This window comes from Pteropus medius, unplaced genomic scaffold (genome assembly GCF_902729225.1).
Source record: "Pteropus medius unplaced genomic scaffold, Ma_sr-lr_union100, whole genome shotgun sequence".
NCBI lineage: Eukaryota > Metazoa > Chordata > Mammalia > Chiroptera > Pteropodidae > Pteropus > Pteropus medius.
In genome coordinates this window covers 5,775,299-5,799,134 of record NW_024355008.1, presented here as the reverse complement: position 1 = coordinate 5,799,134, position 23,836 = coordinate 5,775,299, and the positions used below count along the sequence as shown (strand labels likewise).

Below are 23,836 nucleotides of genomic sequence, written 5' to 3'. Positions count from 1 at the left end.
AACTAACCATATTTACCCAAGTTATTGTAGATCAGATTCTATTTTTTCATAGGTCAGATTCTGAAGTAAAGTAGATAAATCTTATGCTGCTATTTCAACCACCCCTCTTCTGAGGAGGTGTGGCTCCTGTCTCACATATGCCTACGTTTGCGCTATAAGGCTAAAATCGGATAATTCAGTCAGGAAAAGCCTCCCAAATACTTACAGTTCCCACAGAAACAGGCATCAGGTGTTTCAATTTACAGAAGCAGAATTTAAGATAAACTGACTTCTCTGTAGGCAGATGCTCAATACATATAAATTGATTTGACGTTTTTGAATAAGATCTAGAGAATTAACTGGTTTCCCCAAGGGCTTTCTAATATTTCTTTATCTGTAATAAAGGTTGAGATTTTAAAATGGATCTTTGGACACATTTCCAGCTTTGAGTATTTGGAGGATTCCCAGAATATTTTGATCAAGCCATTTTTTAACTGCTGTTTAACATAGTCAGTATTGAAGTGAATGTTATTGATGGTGTTTAGGAAGCAGATAAATTTTTAAGCCTTTAAAAAAAAAAATTGCAGTTGAGTATATAATCAGCATCCCTACCCTGTTCCTGAGTCCTTGATCTTTACAACCCAGAACCTCTGCATTGCCTGAGGAAGAATGGCCTTAAGGGATCAGGGAGGGGGAATTCAGCCTCAGAGGAGCACTGATGTCTCTTGAGCTCATTATTTAGTAATAAAATATAATGATTTTCACATCTTATAAAAGGGCCTCCGCTTCCTTTGGGGATATTTTTTAAAAATGAAGAAAAAGTAGAAGCACTAGGAAATGACTTACAACTGACTTATGTTTTCTAAGTCATTTCTGAGCTCCTGACATCTTTGTTATCTCAGTAAAAATTGTTCAGCATCCTTATACTTCTCTCTTCCAATGGTATTTGTTTTACATTTTACTTTAGGTTTTCCTTGATGTCCTTGCTCTAACTTCTCTTTATCCATTTGTGATGATGAATTCTGTGAAGTATAAGGAGAAGTTGGAGGAAGGGAGATGCTCAGTGTGGCATCAGCAAACTCAGCTTCTAGGCACTTGATTGCCATTTAAGTAATGTTGACAGTAATACTTTTTCAGACTTAGCAATGTCTTTTCATAAATGACGTAGTAAATTTAGTTACTCTGGTAGAAGGCAAAACTGTTTGCGAGAATGTTTCAAATGTATCTATAGAAAGTATTATATAGATGATACTATAGACTGTATGCTGAACTGTCTAGGTTAGGACTACCTTAGGATACTTTGCTTTATCTCATAACCATTCAGTATTTCATGGCATTAAACTAACAAAGAGGCCAATTATGTTTGTCACAATTGGGATTGATTGACTTATGCCTTGAGTGTGGTAGCACGGTTCTCACAGGTAAGAAGAAACTAAAAGCTTTGCATTTTTTCTCTAAAGAAAACTAGAATTTTGGGCTGGTAGAAACTCCCAGTACTCTCTGCCTTGGTGCCTGGCCTGTGTATTTCAGCCTCTTCTCTTGGGGTCCCGATCTTGGAGCATAGGCAGACATAATATTGCAGGACTTGGCATCTTTAACTTGATACTGCATATTTGGAAGTTAATTGGGTTATAAGTCAGAAGCTTCCATTAGTTAGGCAGAAACCTTTAATTAGTAAAGATCGTTGTTTAAAGTATTGTACAAAATAGCTGTTTACCTGTGGCCTGAGGGTGAATAAAAGGATATGGCAGAATATAAAACAAAGATTTTATTTTACATTCTGTATACTTCTTGAAAGAAATATATCTTTTAAAATATCAGAGCCAATACTATATATTTTATTTAGTAAGTTTGTGAACTATTTGCAGTAAGTATATTATATGGAAAAGACAGGAATATTTCTCATTTGTCAGGATTATTTTGTTGCTATTTTATTCTTTGCATCACCACTACTTTTCTGTATATTACTGTACATTCTCCAAGTGATGCAGTTCCTCTTGCTAGTTCCTCTTGCTAATCAATTCCTTAATTCACTTCATGATTTTTCATATTGGTCTAAAGGCCTTATATGAAGATATGTCCAATCATATTTGTAAATTGTTAACATTTGTTATTTCTGTTTTACTCTGAAGTACTTCTCAGTTTTACTTTTAAAAATTGAGAAAGTGTATAAATTGCCAAGCACTGAAAACCATGTTTGAGTAAAATTTTAGGAGGAGCTGTATAAGAACATAGTATTAAAGTAGTAGCTTACTAAGTAAAGTAACAGCAAAATGACAAATTCAGATGTACTCAGAGGGTTGAAATAATAATCGAATTAAATCACACTTAATGTCACTAGATTAGATTCTAATCTGATCATAGAATTTTGCATATAGGTTAATGAAAAATATGCAAAGGCATTATTTTAGCATTCTTTAGATTCTCACACAAGACAGCTCACGATTAATAAATATTTGTGATAGATTTTACATTCTGATATATGTTCCTGTAAGCTCTTATATCTCATTGTATCTGTATTGTAAATGCTTATATATTTACCTGTTTCTCTCCTAGAATCTAGATTACTTTACCTATTTTAGAATCTAAAAGAAGACGACTAAGATTATATTAAATAAAGACATTGATATTGCAGAACAATTGTAAAAAGCCCTTGTAATGTCCTATTCCTTGCATTTCTCTTCTGAGAACTATCTGTGGTCTTTTCAAAGAACTTTTATCATGCTCAAGATCTGAGAATGAATCCTAAGAATATGTTCCATTCAGTAGCTGCTAGGTGATTCCCTTTAACTTTTCACATTTTGATTTTTTTCCACTTGTCTTTGAGCTGCATTATTTTACTTTTATTGCTTTCAGTAATACTGGCACTAACCTAGAGGCAGTAAGACTGACTTTCTTCCTTTTATTGCCTTTTTATACAAAGAAACATGCACAGTGATCCTTGGTTCAAGTTTTCTCTACCTTGAAGACAATTGGTCTTAGGCCAAGGTTTGAGAATTCAAAGTGACATTCACAGTCTCTGTATGTCAATAGGATCTAAATGGTTAAAGGAAGCTTCAACTTTTGAACATTTCCGCTTTTGGATAATCTGAATATGTATAGGTTTCACACAGTGTGCTTCCTGTCAACACCAACTGATCTGTTTTGGCAGCTTTCATATTGTTGTATGAATAGTAGTGTTTGCCAGTCATTTAAACATGTTATTGTAAAATGCCCCTGTTATTTAATAAACATCAAAGTCATAAAGTTAATCCACTTAAAACACATTTGACAAATGTTAGATGTGCTAAAAAAAAAACCCTTGCATTGTAGCCTTAATGAGCTTCACACTGGATTTAACCTTAATGGTGAATATGAGAACAAAAAGAACAAAATTATTGAACATTTTCATTATATATATATATATATATATATATATATATATATATATATATATATATATCAAGCATTGTATTTAAACTTGCAGGTGTAATTGGAAATGCAGGATTTAATAAGTCGCTGGATATGAGTGAAGGTTGTAATATATGTCTCTCTCGGCTTCATTAAAAATGGTACAGGGTTAGAGTCCCTGTTTTCTCTTTAAAGGCAGTGTTTTTGTTTTATAAGCTTGTTGGTTTTTTCTATAGGGAAATTAAGTTTTCAAACTTGATTATATACAGGAATAATTTATTTTGCTTTCCCTAAATGGTTCGGCAGAAACAGACATGGATCGTTTTATTCATCATTCTCCAAGATCTCAAATCTATTCATTCAACATTCTTTAAGCAGCTGATATGGCCCAGGTGCTGTAATCTCTGAGCTAAGAAGAACACTAAAACGTAGTACCTACCCTCAAGGAGTTAAAATTAAATCGAAGTTTTATAAAGGGCACAGTATTAATAATTCTTGAAATGAACATCTTGTTATCCTTCTAATTTAATTATGGATCTGAGACATTTTTTGTTATGTTCTGCTACTTTGGGCATGCTGATATGGAAAGGATTCTAAAGGCTGCATGTTTGCCAAAAAGCTCTGATAAATCAGTCAGAGTCCAATAGGAAATATTAAACCCTGACCATAAAACGTAACGCCAGTGTGAAATTTTAGCAAGCCATTCTTCACCAACTTTTCTTTTCCTTTCCTTTGATGCCCTACTTTGGTTTAATTGAAATTCATTGGAGATTTAAATTTTGTGTAATTAACAGAAACTCTAAGAAATACACAGTAGCAGTGTCAGTTGTTAGAGACTGCAAGTGGTTACTATTTAATTGCTGTCATAATGGCCCATTAGTCATGCCTCTAAAGAGGTGTTAGGTACTTTTTTCTCCTTCTGAAACATCTGTGTGATTTAATAAATTGAATAAGCAAGCCAGAGGTTGCACAGAATACTAAGTAAGTTGAATAATTACCTCTCGAGAGGCATTCTTTGAAGCATCGTCACTCTGAGTGTGGAATTTATTTTGTACCTTTGACGGTAAAGTGTTTTCTTTCACTTCCACCCTATTCCACAGATATTAACAAAACATTTTTCTTCTTCACTCTGAATTCCTACACATCTTCCTTTTTATAGTAGCATATTATGCAGTGGTAATATTGCAGGGTTACTATATAAGGTGTAAAGTAAGGAATTGTTTTCATTCTATTTTTCTGGGAGTCTAGATTATGGCTTCTGAGCTCATGAATGGCAAATACCATGTTCCTCAAATATTGCTTACAAAACTAAAATGAATACACATAAATCAGTTGGATTTTTAGCCTTATTATTACAGCCAAGGACTTTAATTCAATTAAAAATAAAATTAATTTTTTCCTTCTGCATATTTTCCAAAATAATTTAAAGATATGGCAGTGTTCACAATAGTAATTCACAAAAAATCCTCAGTAGATAAAAATCAGTAAGCTCTGATTTTAAAGAGATTTATGAATGTCCTGTATTTAGAGAGCATCACTGAGGAAAAAATGTGTAGTTTTCTAAGAGAGGTGAGAAGCCAGCACAGCCACATTTAGGGCACTAAGAAATAATCTTTTACTGTATCTATCTTTGAAAGTAACCCATTTTCAAATTTCTAGCCTCAGTGAAATTTTGTTATCTTAGTACTGCAAAACAAAATAATATTTGCCTTTAAGATTGTTGTAAGTTGGTTTTCTGTCTTTGATTACACCTGTGTCTTTTTATATAAATGTGATAAAATGGTGGGACTCCTCTTTCACTGTGGGAGTCACATAGTGGCTGCTACAGTTGTTTCGAAATGTTATGATGGTGTGGAGGACTAGAGTTCATGATCTTACAGATAACAGGAATGAAAAAGAGGAGACATATGAGAAAAGAAATCTGGTAGACCAGTGCTAACTCTGAGTCTAGTAACTACATGAAGTAGATGCGCAGTGCATGGCGACGTGCCTGGATAACAGCAGATATATTAGCACTTTGCAAGCATTTTCAGTTGGCTCTAACAAAGACCTTTAATAAGTATTTTAAAAGTTGGCTCCCTTAAATGTCTTCAGAATGCAAACCCTTGTAAACTCATGTATTAAAGGTTTAAATTGGATTCTAGAAACAAATATTTAAAAAGAAAGCTCTTACTATGTCAAAAAAAAAAAACAATTAAGATTATAATTACTGGACAAGTTTTGCATCTTTCCATTAAAAGCTGAAACTTATCAATTAGAGGAAAGAATATTCATTGATTATAGTAGCTGCTTTAATTTGAAACTTGAATTTTGAACAAAATACTTATATCTTTTTTTCAGTTTTGAATGTTAGTAGGCAGCTATTTTAAACTTTATTTTAACCTAGGCTACGAATCTATGATTGAGGAATTACTACATTCTGATATTATAGTGTAATATAGTGATAGTGTAGTGATGAAAAGGTTAGGCTCTTAAAACAGACCTCCTGGATGTAATTTCTTACTCAGTACCACTTAGCTGTGTGACCTTCATCAAATTATGTAAACTCTCAATTTTCTTATTGGTAAAATGTGGATAATAATTGTACCTACCTAATAGGATTAAATGAGTTAATACAATAGGGTCTGGAATTTTAGTTATTGTTGTTCCTAATATAGTAACCGATAGTATCACTTAGGAAGATATCTCATATTTCTGCTTATTCTTAATTTATATACACTGATGATTCTATAGTTATTAAATTGTATTCATTTCAAAGCAAGACAGAATTCTTATGGATACATGAACTTTTTTCAGATGCTGAGATATGTTTCCTTAGTTATCGTACTATATTTCTTTGTTCTTGAGACTATTTTTATAGTAAGTATACCAGTTGGAATTTGCATAGCACTTTGGAAAGCTTTGAATTCATTTCTATCTTTCAGATGTCCCTTAAAATGCACATGCTCTCATTATACACTACAAGGAAGGTGAAATGGTTTATCCAGTGTCACACGGCTGTAATTAGTGGATTTATGCTCCTAATCCAAATGTTTGATTCAGAATATCTGTCCTCTTTTTCTGAGTTACTGTTTTCATGGGCCTCCTAAATTAAAACTAGAAGTTCTGTCTAGATTCATCAGTGTCTTCTCCCTTGCCCATATAAAAGAGCACCAAACCCAAAGATCTCTCCCACTCTGGGTTATTTAATCTAGGATTACTACTAACTGTCCTCATTTATTTTTACATTTATTCTTTTAACAAGAAGTTATTGAGTTTCTGTTATGCACTGAAAATGCTTACTATAGACCCAGTTTACTCTCACTAAATGTATCTGTGTATCCATTTATTTATTTATTTATAATTAAAAAGATTTACGTTAATTTTAAATCTACTTGAAATATAGCAAGGTAATGTAAATTAGAAGTTACTGATGCAGAAAACACACTCCAAAGTGAGACTCATGAAGTCCTATGTATTCTCTCAGGCCCTCCATAATATTGTTTATGTGGAAGGTATGAAGTAACTGACCTTAAAGTGTACCCTCAAATAATTATCCTGAGAACAAAGAAATTGTACTACATATAATATTTATCTTTAAAAAATTAAAAGAAGATATTTAAGAGATAATATCCATCTGGACAATATTTAAACAATATGGAAAGTGACTAAAAGATGATGATGATGAAATGATACTGCTAATATTAGGGTATTGCTAATAATGGTAAAGTTTTTTGGAAATATAATTTTTCTGTTTTTCTGTCAATGATGATTTGTTCTTGGGGTACCAAAAGTTATATTTAATGTCATTAACTTATAGTATTAAAGGTTGGCGTGTGAATCTGAATTATTTTATTATGAGCATAGTACATAGTTACATTTCAGATGAGTATAGTACTCACTGATAACTTCTGTATCCTTTTTTTAGGAGTATTTCATATTTGAAGAAGTGAAATCTACTGAGTCAATTAGAACGGTGGAGTCCCAAGTACTTCCTCTTAACATTCTCAGAATATTTATATATTGGAGACTAGAAAGGGAGTTATTTATTGGTTTTAAGAACCATTAACATATGGTTCTTAATCCTGCATTAACTATATGTTGACAAACATTATTTTAATTATTGAAGTGCAGTGCTGATGAATTCTATGCTTGTTGAAGACATTCTTCATGGATATTCAGTCAAACATCTGACAGAAGCTAGGGTGGAGTACCAAAGTGGCATTTGAGAATTTCTGGTTAAACTTAATTTGCATATAACAGTTGGTTTACAGAGAAAGAGTGATGGGTGAAGTCATATTAGTGTAAATACCATTAAGGAGGCACATTCACTGTGATCTATGTTTGCATATCCAAAAGGACGTACATTGCAGCTGTTTTTTGATATAGTGAGTAATATAAACTCTCAACAAAGATAAAGCTGAATAGAAAATATCTTTTGTGATATATGTTCCTAAAACTGCTACTCTAACATACATCAGTAGTTTATATAGCAGTAAACTTCAGACAGGAGAGATAGAGTAAAACCTAAATTGGGTATTAGATGAACTGTTCCCAGTCTCTTTCTTGTGTCATCAAGATGCTATTGTTGTCTTTCACCTCCTTCCCTTTCTAAACTTAATCTTTTCAGTTACCCTTTATTAGGAAATAGATGACATAAACTAAAAGTCATCCTTAACCAAAATAGTGTGCAAGTTGACCTTGGAGGTTCTAAGAGAAGCCTTTGTAGTCAAATACAGTGGTTCATACATTCTAGGCAATGCACTCAAAAATAATGTGACTTTGATGTTTTAAATTGAGGGGACTCATTTTTAGTTATGATAATTGTATTATAGTTAGATCTTAGAAGATTTTCTATTTTTAGATACACATGCTAAAACATTTACAGATGAATTTATGTAATGTGTGTGATGTGCTTCAAAATAATCCATGGGTGGAAGGAACAAGTGAAAATATAGATGAAACAAGATTGGGCATTAATTGTTGAAGTTGAGTGACAGATATATATAGATTTATCACACTTTCTTTCTGCTTTTTTATATGTTTAAAATTTTCTGTAATTTTTTTTTAGTGTATGAACGAATGCAATGTGAACTTAGGACCCAGAATACTGCTTTCCATTTTTCGTACATTAAAGACGCAAAGAACATCAGCTCTTTCATTTCTTGCTCTTATATATAAACATATATTTTTATAATTTTCTTATGCAGATCTGTAAGAAAATTTCACTAGAAGCACACAGTATGGATCCCTTTTAACTTTTATAATAAGGAGATTTTACCTGGATAACAACACATATTAAATGTGCACTTAAATGTAATGTTCTTGTTATCGAAAAATAGAAATGTTTAGCTTTGATTAAATATTTACTCCTGTGTTAGAAAATATCAATCTAAGATAGAAGAATTAAGTCTCAGTTTTATCATCTGTAAAATGATGGAGAAAATAATATTTAAGTTGCCTCGAAGCCCAACAGATCTTAGCATGTGTGGCAATAAACATCAGAGGATTTTGTATTAGCATGTCTGTACTTTTTTTGCCAATTTAGTTCAACTATTTACCATTCCTAGTTTCTCTGCCAAATTATGTAACAGTAAATAAAAAAAAGGAATGTTACAATTTCTTTTCATTGACCAACCTAAAGAGTGTTTGTTTGTTTGTTTTTGACAATTTCCGTGGCAATGTAGATGTTCAATTTGTTAACCTGAGTGACACTTGGGAAAGAATAAACGACCTACTACAGGATCTGCCGCAGAATAGTTGCTCAGAAATTTTCCCATGAGAGGAGAGAGAGTTATTCTACCACTGATCAGAGTAGAGTATCCCTCTAAGGCAGGTAGACTACCAGTTTCCCAGCAGACCAAGCGGATGGGGCAGTCTTGAGTTAAGTACTGAATGGTTTCTTTAAAGATGTTAGCTTTCCTTGCATCCTTTATCTCATATCTTAAAAGTTGCTAATTCATCCCGTTTCTGCCTTAAAATAATTTTATGAATTTTACTATTTTTAAAATGACACACTACTAAAGTCAGAGTATAGTATAGAAACAAAAATATGGTGGTGAATATCGTATACCATCTAACTCTGAAAGGCAGCATTATCTGCAGGGCTAGGGTGAGAACACAGTCTTGTCCTAGTCTCCTTGCCCACTGTGAATTTTTAGAGCAGTTAGTTTTGACAAATTGATTTGAGTGGGAGACTCTGAATAAAAGCTTTAATAATTACTGATAATGAATTTCTGGCCTAAAAGTATTTGCACATCTTTTTTGCAGTATTTTGCAGTTTGAAAGCAAGATAGAATATTCCACATGAGATGTGTCAGGATGTGTCAGCTCTCAGGACAGATGATGGTTTTCAGCTCTCAGGACAGATGATGGTTTCTGAATATAGATTTACTTTATTTTTTTCCTCACTAATTACTTATAAATCAAGGATTTAAAAGACCTTGGCAATTAAAATGGCAATATTTAGCTATAGTAATATGCACAGGAACTTTTCCAGAATGGATTTTGAAATGGATTGTTCTAATTAATCCAGTTCCTTTATTTATAATGAATTTTTGTCAAAAATCTCCTTTTAAAAAAATGTTTCCTTAGCACTGGTGCCTTTCGATAAAGAGGAATATAGTTCAATTTCCAGTTTTCTGCAGGACTATAAAGTTTTGATAATGTTAAAATTATAACTGAGCATCCAGGAAAATAAAGTTAGTCTCCTTTTCTTTGGCAAATCAAACTTTTTTAAAGAAATTTTTCTTCAAAAATTTGAAATTTGAAATACTAGACATTTATCATATATTTTGTTGGCTCCCTTCACTACTCTACTACCTCTTCAAGACAGATCTTCCCCCACCCTCTCTGTCCAACCTAAAACTTCATTTTTTCAGCTTCTTTTTATAGTCGTAGAACATTGGCTTCTCTTGGTACTGTTTTGTTTGAATGAAGACCGATCAGCACATTTTTTTGTGTTTGTTCAGGAGTCAGACGGCCAGGGTTGCCCCTTCTGTCGCTGTGAAATAAAAGGAACAGAGCCCATAATCGTAGACCCCTTTGACCCAAGAGACGAAGGCTCCAGGTGCTGTAGCATCATTGACCCCTTTGGAATGCCAATGCTGGACTTGGATGACGACGACGACCGAGAGGAGTCCTTGATGATGAATCGGTTGGCAAATGTTCGAAAGGTAAAACCAGAAAACGTAGGTTTAATTAGGGTGGTTTGTGGGCATGAAAAAGAAATGATGCTGTCACAAATGAGATATGAGTGTATTTGGGTTTGGAAAGAAAGATTCAGGCATCAAAAGAAAGGTGAAGATATAACTAATGTTGACAGGATGATGAAATCATAGACTGAGAAAGAACTAGGCTCTACTCAAAGTATTCTCACTTGTTTTAAACTTCAAAATGAGAGATGGTGAGAGTTTTTGTGTAGAACTAAACATCATCTAAGAATGGCAGTAGCAGATCTGTGAAGAAAAATTTAAGAAAAAATTATTAAAATTGGAAATCTGAGACTAGAAATAGTCTTTGTTGAAGTCTAAAAGAAGCATCTGATAGTTATTTTCTTACCAGGAAAGTCAGACTTCTATCTGGTTACTAAGAGGTCCCAGAAGATTTACTTTTGTGAATTTACCATAGTTTGGGGTTTGCTTATCAATATTCCCGACTCAGAAAATTGACTTTGTCAGTTCACTGAGAATGGATGCTACTGCCCAATCGGAGTTTATGTAACCACCAAGCTCACAATGGAGCAGTCAATGGACCAGAATGCCAGTTGAGTAATTTATACACTGGAAATACAATGATCAAGAGAACCAAACTCTCAGATATCAGGCTATTCCCTGTACAGAAAGATACATGAAACTCAGAAGTTTTGTGCTCTCAATATCAGAGATATGGTAACGAGTGGTATGAAAGCGTCTGTGAACAGTGTGAAGCTACCCCCCCCACCCCCCCCCCTGACTCATAGCAGACATGGCTAATCTATCATGACACTAATGCATGCTGAATTCAGACTTGGCCTACACAGACCTATAGAACCGCTGCAATTCTTTACAATTTGGCAGGTAACATGAAACCTGTTCACATCTAGGTGAAGTGATGATAACGAGTAATGGCATCAGATTATATTTGCCATGGGCATCTGTCTGGTAGGGAAACACTTGGTGCAGAGAACATATGAGGCATATCTTTAGGTTACTCCTTTAGGGCTATACCAAAGTTTATCTCTCAGCCTCCTGGAGTTTTTATGTTCCAGTGTTCCATGCTCACCAAAGACATACCCTTAGGATTTTTTACATACAAATTTTTATATACTTAAATGGTTAAAATCACCAGCATGACTACTCTCAAATTTTGCTTTGGTCTGGGATGATTTTTGTTCTTTACTTCATTGGTTTTTCATAAATGTTACAATTTAACTTGGAGAAATTACTCTTGATTCCACTCTTTAATCCTAACAACAACATTTAACTTTTAGTTTTGAAATGTGTGATCTCATTGACCAAAGAGATATAAGAAAGGAAGTAATTATTAGTCAGTAACCCTAAAGGGAGACCAAGAAAAGAAATCTCAAATTGAAACAAGGAATTGAGACTTAATTTTAAGATTAATTCTTTATCAATAAACCCATATTATCTTTTATGTGAACAAAACTTTTTCATATTTTATTTTCTCAACAACTTGAAAAGGTAAATATTATTCTTCTCATTTTTCAGATAAGGAGATGAGGCTCAGGTTAGTCATGCAGCTTGGCTGCATTAGTAGTTTGTAGAGCCAGGATTCAAAGTTATGTCTTCTGGATAACAATACAGCGATATCTCCAATACCCCATATGTAGCTGTCTCACATGCAGAGTGATGAAATGGTTTCTACTAAGTCAGATTATGGTGTGGATCCCAGAATTTTTATCATATACTATCATTCATTTTACCTAATATTGATAATAAAACTGTAAGATGTATGATTTCGTTGTTCTGGCCCTATTCTAGTTTCTTAATTCCTTGATCTCACCAACTCGGTGGAGAAGCTAATGTTATTGTCCTTTTTTACATAGGAGAAAACTCAGGAAAAAAGGCGAAATAGCTTGCCTGAGATCCTAGTACTACGCTATAGCAGAAGTGGCACTTTATTCCAAGGCTTCCAAACTTCAAAACTCTAGCTGCGAGCCATCATGCAATGTGCCTCTTTTGCCATCTTTGGAACATGTCACTCACAATGTACTTAAAAGAGAGGCAGCTTGTCTACGGCCATGCCACCCTGAACAAGCCCAATCCGGTCTTCTGATCTCGGAAGCTAAGCAGGGTCGGGCCTGGTTAGTACTTGGAAGGGAGACCACCTAGGAAGACCGGGTGCTGTAGGCATTTAAAAAAAAAAAAAAAAAAAAAAGCTTAACTACCTATCCTCTGAAAGTCTTTTCAGTTCTGTAATATAACGTACAAGCATATTTCAGAGATATTGTAGGTTTGCTTCCAGACCATCGCAATAAAGTGAACATCACAATAAAGTGAGTTGCACAAGTTGTTTTGGTTTCCCATTGCATATAAAAGTTATGCTTACACTATACTATCGCACTAAGTGTGTGATAGCATTATATCTTAAAAAAAAAGTGTATATGCTTACACTATACTATCGCACTAAGTGTGCGATAGCATTATATCTTAAAAAAAATGTGTATAACTTAATTTAAAAAAATACTTTATTGCTAAGAAATGCTGACCATCATTTGAGCCTTCAGGGAGTCATAATCTTTTTGCTGGTGGAGGGTCTTGCCTCAGTGTTAATGTCTGCTGATTGATCAGAGTGGTGGTTGCTGAAGGTTGGAGTGGCTGTGGCAGTTTCTTAAAATAAGACAACAGTGAAGTTGGCCATATCGATCAATTCTTTCATGAATGATTTATCTGAGTTATCTGTAGCATGTGATGCTGTTTGATAGCATTTTACCCACAGCAGAGCTTCATTCAGAATTGGAGTCAGTCTTCTCAAACCCTGTTGCTGCTTTATCAACTAATTTATGAAGTATTCTAAATCCTTTGTTGTCATTTCAAGAATGTTTACAACACCTTCACCAGGAGCAGTTTCTATCTCAAGAAACAACTTTCTTTGCTCATCCATAAAAAGCATTGGTTCACGTTTCATTTTGAGACTGCAGTGATTCATTCACTTCTTCAAGCTCCACTTCTAATTCTCATTCTCTTGCTATTTCCACTAAATCTGCAATTACTTCCTCCACTTAAGTCTTGAACCTCTCAAAGTCATTCATGAAGGTTGGAATCAACTTCTTCCAGACTTCAGTTAATGTTGATATTTTGACTTCTTCCCATGAATCACAAGTGTTCTTAATGGCATCTAGAATGGTGAATCCTATCTAGAAGGTTTTCAATTTACTTTGCCAAGACCCATCAGAGAAATCACTATGGCAGCTGTGGCCTTACAAAATGTATTTCTTAAATAATAAGACTTGAAAGTCAAAATTACTCTATGGTCCATGGATTACAGAATGGATGTTGTATTAGCAGGCATGAAAACAACATTATCATCTCCTTATACATCTCCATCAGAGCTCTTGGGTGACTTACATTTTGCATTGTCAAAAAGTAGTAATATTTTAAAGAAATCCTTTTTTTGAACAGTAGGTTTCAACAGTGGACTTAAAATATTCAATAAACTATGTTGTCATCTAGGCTTTGTTTTTACATTTATAGAGCATAGGTAGAGTAGATTTAGCATAATTCTTAAGGATCCTAGGATTTTCAGAATAGGAAATGAACATTGGATTCTACTTACAGTCACCAGCTGCATTAGCTCCTAACAAGAGAGTCAGCTTGTCTTTTGAAGTTTGGAAGCCAGGCATTGACTTCTCCTCTCTGGTTATGAAGGTCCTGGATAGCATCTTCTTCCAATATAAGGGTACTTTGTCTACATTGAAAATCTGTTGTTTAGTGTAACCATTTTTATTAACTATCTTGGCTAAATCTAATGCATAACTTGCTGCAGCTTCTATATCACTTGCTGCTTTACCTTGCACTTTCATGTTATGGAGAAGGCTTCTTTCCTTAAACCTCATAAACCAAGCTCAAAAAGGTTTAGAGCTTCAGACTTTTCTTTTACAGCTTCTTCACCTCGTTTAGCTTTCATGGAATTGAAGAGAGTTAGGGCCTTTCTCTGGATTGGGCTTTGGCTTAAGGGAATGTTGTGACTGGTTTGATCTTCTATCCAGACCCTCTAAAACTTTCTCCATATCAACCGTAGTCTGTTTCTCTTATCATTAGAGTGTTCACTGAAATAGCACTTTTGATTTCCTTCAGGACTTTTCCTTTGCATTCACAACTTGGCTTATTGTTTCCTGCAAGAAGCCTAGTTTTTGGCCTACCTCATCTTTCAATTTGCCTTCCTCACTAAACTTAATCATTTCTAGCTTTTGGTTTACAATGAGAGATGTATGGAAAAAAAAAAGTGAGAGATGTGTGACTCTTCCTTTCACTTGAATGCTTAGAGGCCATTGTAGGGTTATTGATTGGCCAAATTATAATATCGTGTCTCAGGGAATAGGAAGGCCCAAGGAAAGGGAGAGAGATGGGGGAATGGCTGACTGGTGGAGCAGTCAAAACACACATTTATCAATTAAGTTTGCCATCTTATATGAGCATGGTTTGTGGTGCCTCCAAATAATTACAATAGTAACATCAAAGATCATAGATCACCATAACAAATATTATAATAATAATAATAATAATAATAAAATTTGAAATGTTACAAGAATTACCAAAATGTGACATGGAGACACGAAGTAAGCAAATGCTGTTGGAAAAATGGTACCAATATGGCTGCTCCACCCAGAGTTATCACAAACCTTTAATTCATAAATGCAGTATCTGCGAAGCTCAATAAAATGAGGTCTACTTGTACCTCATGAGTAATCACTAACATCCAATGAAATTTTAACCAGAAGTTAAAAATAATTAAAACTATAATCTGTTTGTATTAACATAAAAATATTTATGCTCTACACCTACCTAATGAGTCACCAAAAACCCAAGCAACTCCAATTAGGCCCTGCTATTTGTTATATAAATGAGTATTAAATCTATTTTCTGATATAAATTCTCAGTAGCCACTTATGCTGTGGCTACCATATTGAACCATGTAGATATAGAACATTTCTAAAGATATTGAAATATCTAAGATAAATATAATAGAAATATCTGTTATAGATAATTTTATTGGATAGTTTTATAGATCATGCAGGCTCTTATTGAAAGTATCTAGGACTTACTGCAAAAGACCTTTTGTTTTTATTTAATAACCTGTTGGTCTTAGTTTTGTCTGGATATTGTTCATGATCTATCCTGCTGTCAGCAAACTATGGCCTGTTTTTGTTTGTTTTTCTGCGAGCTAAGAATGATTTTACATTTTAAATGGTTATATAGTTAAATGATTTTATAAGTACCTACATAATTTCCATGATTTTGCATCTTGGCTGGCAAAGCCTAAAATATTTACTTTCTGGCCCATAAGAAAATTGCAGTCCCCAGGTCCAGGGCCCCTTAAGCATTTAAAGAATGTTTATTGAATACATGGAGAACAGGGAATGACAGAAAAGTATTTGAGAATCGTATAACAACTCAAGTGGTTCAGATGAACTAGTTGGTAATGTTTTCTGGCTAGAAAAAAAGGCCTTTCAGTTTTCTTTACTAAATGGATTTTCTTTCATTGATTCATGTCAAAGGTGGGGAGTCGGGCCTTAAGAGTAATTCTTCTAAGAACTTTGTATACTTTACTGCTTGTGGGGAAACTTTGTCATATATGAGTTTGGAAAAAGCTGCAGTCTCAGCCTGTTTTCCACTGAATTAAGTTGAAACTTGAGCTTTGTGTCAGTGGTGGTACTGACAAGCGAAAGGAATCACTGGTAACGTAAAATGAGCAGAATACTCGAAGATGACTCTAATGGTTTTCCCTGATCTTTTCGCCACTCTCAAGACCATGCATGTTTTGTTCGCCTTGGCACACTTCTGTCAAGGGAGCCGAGAGATTTTTTTTATATTAATCTTCTCTTTAGTTTACCTGAAGAAGAGAATGATACCCCCAGACATTGTTGTCCCAGAAGTCCCACTTCGGTGGCTCTTTGGGCAGTCAACAGTGTCATTTAATAAAGCTTTCACTGCAGTCACTGTTATTTCTGTACATTCCTATGGCAGTTAGTGAAATTTAGAAAACTTGTAATTATTTGTTTTTTAAGTTGAGGAAAATATTTCAATTAAATGTCTGCGCAGTGATCTGCCTCTAGTCAAACAGATTGTGAATTTTATAATATTCATAAATCACTGACACTCAACTTTCAGTAAAACCTAAATTTTAGTATAGATACAAGCATCAGTTCTTTCTGAATAACTGAGGAAAATATTGCTATGACGTTATGTTCCCATAGCACTTTAGAAGTACTTCTATTTCAGCAGTTACAATAAATTGTTAATGTTTTGTTTAGAGGACTGTCTTCTCATTTAGACTATTAATTCTTAAGGCCAGGGCCAGTGTGTTATTTATCTTTGTGTTCCCTGACACCTAAACAGACTCAGTGACTGTTTGCTAAATGACATAATAAATGCACATGCATGCTCACACGCTTTTTGAGGGCAGTGACCTGATCTTACACATCTTTTTATCTTTGTTCCAATCTGAAGACTGAAGATATATGTACAAAAATCAAATTATAGGTTTTATCTAGTTCTGTCTTACAGTTGAGATCATAAATATCACATGGTAATTTTGACATAATAGCTCTTCTACCTTAATTTTTTTCCTCTTTTTTTTTTTTTTACTCATTCTTTTGTCTTATTCATTTATTCATTCATTTTAAAACCATTTCTTTTTCTTAACTCCAAAAATGACGGTCAGTATTGTCCAGCAGAATGATTCAGCTTTTTTTATCTGCCTTTTCAAATGCTCATCTTTCTCCTCCTTTATGAACAGGCTGATGACTATATTGTGGAATCATTTCTGCCTATCTTAAGCATATCATATTCTTTAAATTAGCAGTGCTTCCATCGTATAGAGGACTGAGCTCTTTGTATATTCCTGTTTCTATGGTGATATCGCACAACTGGACTTTATAAATACTAGGATACTAAACATATAGATTGTATTTTTATCAGTTAAGTTTGTTTAATAATGCTGATCTTACAGAAGCAAATAGAACCTATAAATCTGTAATATAATGTTATTGGTCACCTTCCTTTATATAGTCTATTTTATGATTTTAACTAGAAGATGTTTGAGATTTTGCTTAAGATTGGATCCTTGCCTGTATCTTGATCTGTCAGAATTTCTAGGATAATTGGATCTGATGTGAGTCCTCACAGGAAGTCCAGGGTGTGATTGTAAGATCACATTCCTCTCTCTGGCTTCAGTCAGATCAAAGCTTAGAAAAGGTGTCTGTTGCTAGTCAGAATTTTGTTTCGTTTTGCCAAAGGTGTAAAGTGGAGTCTTAACAGTTCCTTAGCAATTATGTCTATAGAATGTATTATTCACCAAATACATAAAATTACAAACAAAATAAAGACTTGCATACAAAATAAAAATAGTGACAACTTGACTTAGTGGATGAATCTTTTGGTTTTTAAACATTACATTTTCTAAAAAGTATTTAAAATCTTTAACAAATTGTCATATTAGAACAAAAACAGGTGTCACTATAGGTCAAGGGAATTGTCTTTTATCTTTTTTTATACATCCTCCTAATGTCACCACCATCAATTAAAATACATACTACTAATGAAAAATAACATAGCATCTAATTCTTGCTTTTTCTAATAATCATAAATGTGAAGAAGGATCCATAGTATTCCTGATCATGAGGAAAGTGTTTATGTTTACAGATCAGCGTCTGCAGTGTTTTTAGAAGAGTGTCACCTTTTTAATGTGACTTAATTCCAGCCATAGGGCTGGAGGCTTTGCTGAAGCAGTTAAGGACAAGAATTAAGGGGAAATACAGCAATAACAATAGACATTCACAATGTAGAATGTGGTTCTCAACTCTGGGTAGTTCTGCCTCCTGAGGGTGTTCAGAAATGTGTCAGGCCATTTTTGGTTTTCACAGTGACTGAGGGGTGGCTGAAATCACTGGCATTTAGTGGGTAGGGTGAGATATGTGAAACATCCTGCAGTCTATGGGATAGTGCAACCCAGGAAGAATGATTCTGACTTCATGCTAGTCGTCCTCACATCTCCCACTGTGCAACACAGGTAAAGTCGTGGATGACAGTAAGCAATCCAGAGTCACAGGTACATGTTTGCCATTTAATTGCACTATGTTTACTGATATCCTTAAAGATCTACATGCAAAATAATAGCATTTTCATTGTTAGTATGTGACTAACAAAGTAAGAACTGCCTTGTCCAAGTGCTATATGATGTTATAGAGGACCTTGAAGACATTTTTATGTATTCCTCAAAAATGTTTTGAATATGTAGCAGTTTAGGAGAAATAAGCACTTGAACTCTTGTACTTAGTTTAGGGTTGGCCTCCTGAGGTCAACCGAGCTCCTGGAGGGCAGAGGCTGCTGCTTGTTCCTCTTTTCATTTTCACACACTTGCGTAGTGCCTGATGCCCAGTATTGCCATTGAGAAAGTTTTTGTTTTGTTTTTTAACTGATCAGTGGTGACATGGTTCATAACTGTACTTTTCTTAAGAATGCTATGGTCTCTGGACTTCGGCAGCCTGCATTCATATTCTAGTTTTGCTGCTTAGAATCTGTGTGCCTTCGCATTGGTTATTTAACCCCCTGTGCCTGTGAAACTCTACCTCTGAGGGTTGAAATTAAATGAGTTAATATATGTAAAGCCATTGGAACAATACTGATACACAGTAAATGTTAAGTATTGGTTGTTATTAATATTACTTTTTATATAGTGTTACTTAAAACTCCTGAAGTAATGCTGTTCCTCTGAGAATTCAGTTTTTCGAGATGTCTATGGAAGTTTTTTTATTTTAGTTACTGTTACTTATCATTGTTTAAGAAGAATTAGACACCAAAACTATGTAAGTTTGGCAAGCAGTTGGTTGTATTTTCTAATGTATTAATATCTGTACATAGTTATGATTTCATTGTCTGGCCACATTAAAAATAATTTACTATAGAACCATCTTTTATGTTTAAAACTCAGAGAAAATTTAAAGTTGACAACATGTCAGCTGATACTGTGTTTTAAGGACTAAATAATTTAGATAAGCTTACAGTAGTCTTATTTTCTACATACATAAATAGAAATGATTAAATATTCTCAAAAGTAGGGTGAAGAATTACAGTAACTAAATAGCAATTGCATTCAAACCAGCTATACCTGGTATTTTGGAGCGATGGGTGTTTCACATGAGGGCATTTTTCACTGACTGAAGTTTTTTCCTTTAATTCCCAGAATGTTCTTGTTTCTCAGCCATTTTTATGAAAGTATTGCTGAATTATAGTCACCATTCCCTGACTTCTCAAAATTGGTTGTGCAACTTAGTGAATCAAAGGGCATAAGAAGCCACTACAATCAACATGACATACTTCTTGAAGCTTACATTTTGCTGTAAGATTTAAGGGGGAGGTTGCACAAAGAGAGAACCACAAATTTAAATTTAAATCACATATATCTGGATCAGGATGCAAAATCCATAGGAATGTTTGAAGTAAAATATGAAACTTCAAAGAAATTTCAGGATTTTGGAAGCTGGTGACAAACCAATTACATTCTCATGAAAGGTACTTCAAGGAGAAACCATATAGCTCTGTGTAGTTAACAGTGTTTAACATTTTAATATAACTGTGCCCTTGGGGTTATTGTGAGGCCGTTTGAAATAGACCCTTTTTGGCAATTTTATTGACCATCTCCCTGTCAAACCTCAAAGAAACGTCACCTCTTACTCCAGTCGATATTTCTTCAAGTTTGTTTCCAGCCATTTTCTTGGTCTTCATTGCTTCTAATTTGTAGTATCTGAAAATTTCCAGAAGTTATTGGAACATAAACAATAATAATAATTAAAATAGTGAACTTCACTTTACACACAAACAGATATCCATGTTCTTAGTAAAGTAGCAAGGTGCCTACATTCCCTTCCTATGGGGAGAAATGAAGCAGAATTTACTCCCTTATTTAGAGGACTTGTGGTGGTGGCGGTGGTGGTGGTTTTGTTTTTGTGTTATTTTGTATTTTAAGACTTTTAGAGCAGCTAAATTGGAGGGAACATAGAGAGATTTCTTATGCACTCCTTGCCCCCATACTTGCATAGCCTGCCTGTTATCGGCGTCCCCCTCCAGAGTGGTACATTTGTTAGAATTAATGAACCTACATTGACATGCCATTACCATCCAAAGTCCATAGTTTACATTAGCGTTCACTGTTGGTGTTGTACATTCTATGTGTTTGAACAAATGTATAGTGACACATGTCCACCATTATAGTATTGTGCAAAGTATTTTCACTACCCTAAAAGTCCTCTGTGTTCTGCCCATTCATCTTTCCCAGCCCCAATTCCCAGCAACAATTGATCTTTTTACTGTATTCCTAGTTTTGCCTTTTCTAGAATGTCATATAGTTGGAATCATTTGGTAGCCTTTTCAGATTAGCTTCTTTCACTTAGTGATATTAAGATTCCTCCATGTCTTTTCATGGCTTGATATAGCTCATTTCTTTTTAGTACTGAATAATATTCCATTGTTTGGATGTATCACATTTTATTTATCCATTCACTTAATGAAGGACACCTTGGTTACTGCCAAGTTTAGGCAATTAAAATAATAAAGCAGTTGTAAACATCTCTGTGCAGATTTTTATGTGGCCAAAAGTTTTCAACTCTTTTCAGTAAATACCAAAGTGTATGATTGCTGTATTGAGTGATAAGAGTATGTGTAGTCTGTAAGAAAGTACCAAACTGTCTTCCAAAGTATCGACCGTATTGCATTCCTACCAGCAGTGAGTGAGAGTTCCTGTTGCTCCACATCCTCAATAGCATTTGGTGATGTCAGTGTTCTGGATTTTTGCCATTCAAAATGGTATACACTAGTGTCATTTTTGTTTTAATTTACATTTGCCTGATGACATACGATGTACAGCATCTTTTCATATGCTTATTTGCCATTTGTATATCTTCAGTGAGGTTTCTGTTAAGGTCCTGCACCCACTTTTTAATCCAATTGTTAATTTTCTTATTGTTGAGTTTTAAGAGTTCTTCATATATTTTAGGTAACAGTCCTTTATCAGATATGTCTTTTCTAAATATTTTCCTCTTATCTGTGACTTGCCCTTTTATTCTCTTGATAGTTTCTTTTACAGTGCAGACATTTTTAATTTTAATAATGTCCAGATTATTATTTCTCTCATGAATCATGTGCTTGGTGTTGTATTTTAAAAGCGATCACCAAACCCAAGGTCATCTATATTTCTCCTATGTTATCTTCGAGGAATTGGATAATTTCACATTTTACATTTAGAGTTGTGATTCACTTTGAATTATTTTTTATGAAGGCTGTAAAGTCTGTGTCTATATATATATTTTTTTTTTTTTTGGCGTACAGATGTCAGTTGTTTTAGAAACATTTGTTGAAAAACTGTTTTTGCTTCATTGTATTACTTTTGCTCCTTTGTCAAAGATCAGTTTACTATTTTTATGTGGGTCTATTTTGGGGCTCTTTATTGTTTAGCATTGATGTATTTGGCTATTCTTTGTCCTTACCACACAGTCTACTTCTGTAGTTTCGTAGGAGGTCTTGAAGTCAGGTAGTGTCAGCTTTTTAATATCGTGTTGGCTATTCTGGGTCTTTTGTCTTTATATAAACCTTAGAATCAGTTTGTGGATGATCCACAAAATAACATGCTGGGATTTTGATTGGGATTGCATTGACTCTATAGATCAAAGTGGAAGAACTTCTCGTTTTCATTTTGAGTTTCTTTCTAAATTCCTACAGATTGAGGCTTTTGGAAGTATGCTGTGGATAAGCAGGAAATGATAGTATTGCCCTTACAGCACATTCCTCATATAAGCTTTTGTTATCTAAAATGGAACAATGGTACAGGTACTTCAAAATAGATAACATCAATTATTTATACTTATCCTATAAGTTACTTATGAATGTGTATAAATGTGTCTAATGAATACTTTCTGAATAATAGTCTATATAGAGTATTATTTTAAAGACTAGATTTTGTTATGTTTACAAAATATGAGAAAGGAACAAAGACAATAGTAGCAAGGAAAGTATACTTAGAATATTATATTTTATGTGATAAAAGTTTTATCAGTGCCCTTCATTAATTTTCATTCATTTAGACAAAAATGTTGACACTCTGAGAGCCCTTCTCATCATCTTTATACATGTATCTATCTTGTTCAGATATGAAAATTTATTAAGTAAAAATCTTGTTAGAAATATTATAAAATTGACTGATTATCTATGGGATTGTCAGAACTCTCATCTTATTAGTAATTGGAGAAGTTTTCTCTTGTCCTGTTTTTAATAATAGTCTGGCTGGGTTTGAAGTTCCTTACCAAATGTTTTTCCATTTCCATAATAATGGATCTTATTAAAGCTTTTATAAAATCACTCTTTAGAAGGTGTAGATAAAATGAAGAGTGACTAAAATAGAATGAGTCCCTGATTATTATTGGTAATTTCTGAGCCTGTTGAGAAGGCTTTTGACTACTTTACTTTTGGGGCCTTTTCTCTCAGGATTTTCTATTAAAGTTGCAAATTTGGGTTTATTTATTCATTATGGTAGTCATTAGAATCCTATTCTGAGTGCTAAAGAATTCTGTAAATTTTGTCAGAGAAATAAAGAATATCATTTATTCATTTTAGGAAGCAACGGGCTGGGGAAAATTGGTGACTATATAGACAGAATCAAAAGAATTCAAATATGGTCTTTAAGTTTCTAGAGCACCAGGATTCTAATTTATTAAAGGCATACTCATCAGCTACTAGTATTAAAGAACTTAAGAGAAATTGTCAGACAGATATGCAGGTATGATAATACAGGCAGGAATTAAGGTGCCCAGCTTCTGTATTTTGAAAGGAGTTAAAAGAAAAAAATATATAATTTATTCTAAAGTTCTGAAAGCAAGTGTAATACTAGAAAAAAGTGAATATTATCTAAAATTGAGATAAAGAAATATAACAGGATTTAACTTGAAAGAATCACACCATTCTTCACAACTCTTCCAGTTACCTCTATATAAATGATTTTTTTTGTATTGTGTAACAACTTCTGCACAGTTAATTCTGTGTCCATATCCTATTTCTCTATACTTTACTGGTTATTTTTTTCATAGCTCTGTATTTCTTTATCCTTAATAGAGTGGATAGGTAATGATGGAGTAACAAAGAAAAGAATTCATTTAAAGCAATGAAAAAAAAAAGACAGGATTCTTTTAAGAATCCCTTGATGAATGTCTTTTTATTATACTAATTAAATTTTATTTATTCATTAGGAGATTAAAGCCAGAAGAGCAGAGATAAAATCT

At 33.8% G+C, this 23,836-nt stretch overlaps 1 protein-coding gene and 1 pseudogene across 8 annotated transcripts in view; both read left to right on the top strand.

Annotated features, from left to right (window-relative positions):
* CBLB (Cbl proto-oncogene B) overlaps positions 1–23,836 on the top strand; it is a 200,487-nt gene that overhangs the window by 114,440 nt on the left and 62,211 nt on the right. For all 8 annotated transcript variants that reach the window (XM_039856929.1, XM_039856925.1, XM_039856924.1 and 5 more), the window contains one exon: positions 10,320–10,523. In XM_039856929.1, coding sequence (XP_039712863.1) covers positions 10,320–10,523 — 204 coding nt within the window. The remainder of the gene's footprint in view (positions 1–10,319; positions 10,524–23,836) is intronic.
* On the top strand, positions 12,580–12,701 carry LOC120598231 (uncharacterized; annotated as a pseudogene).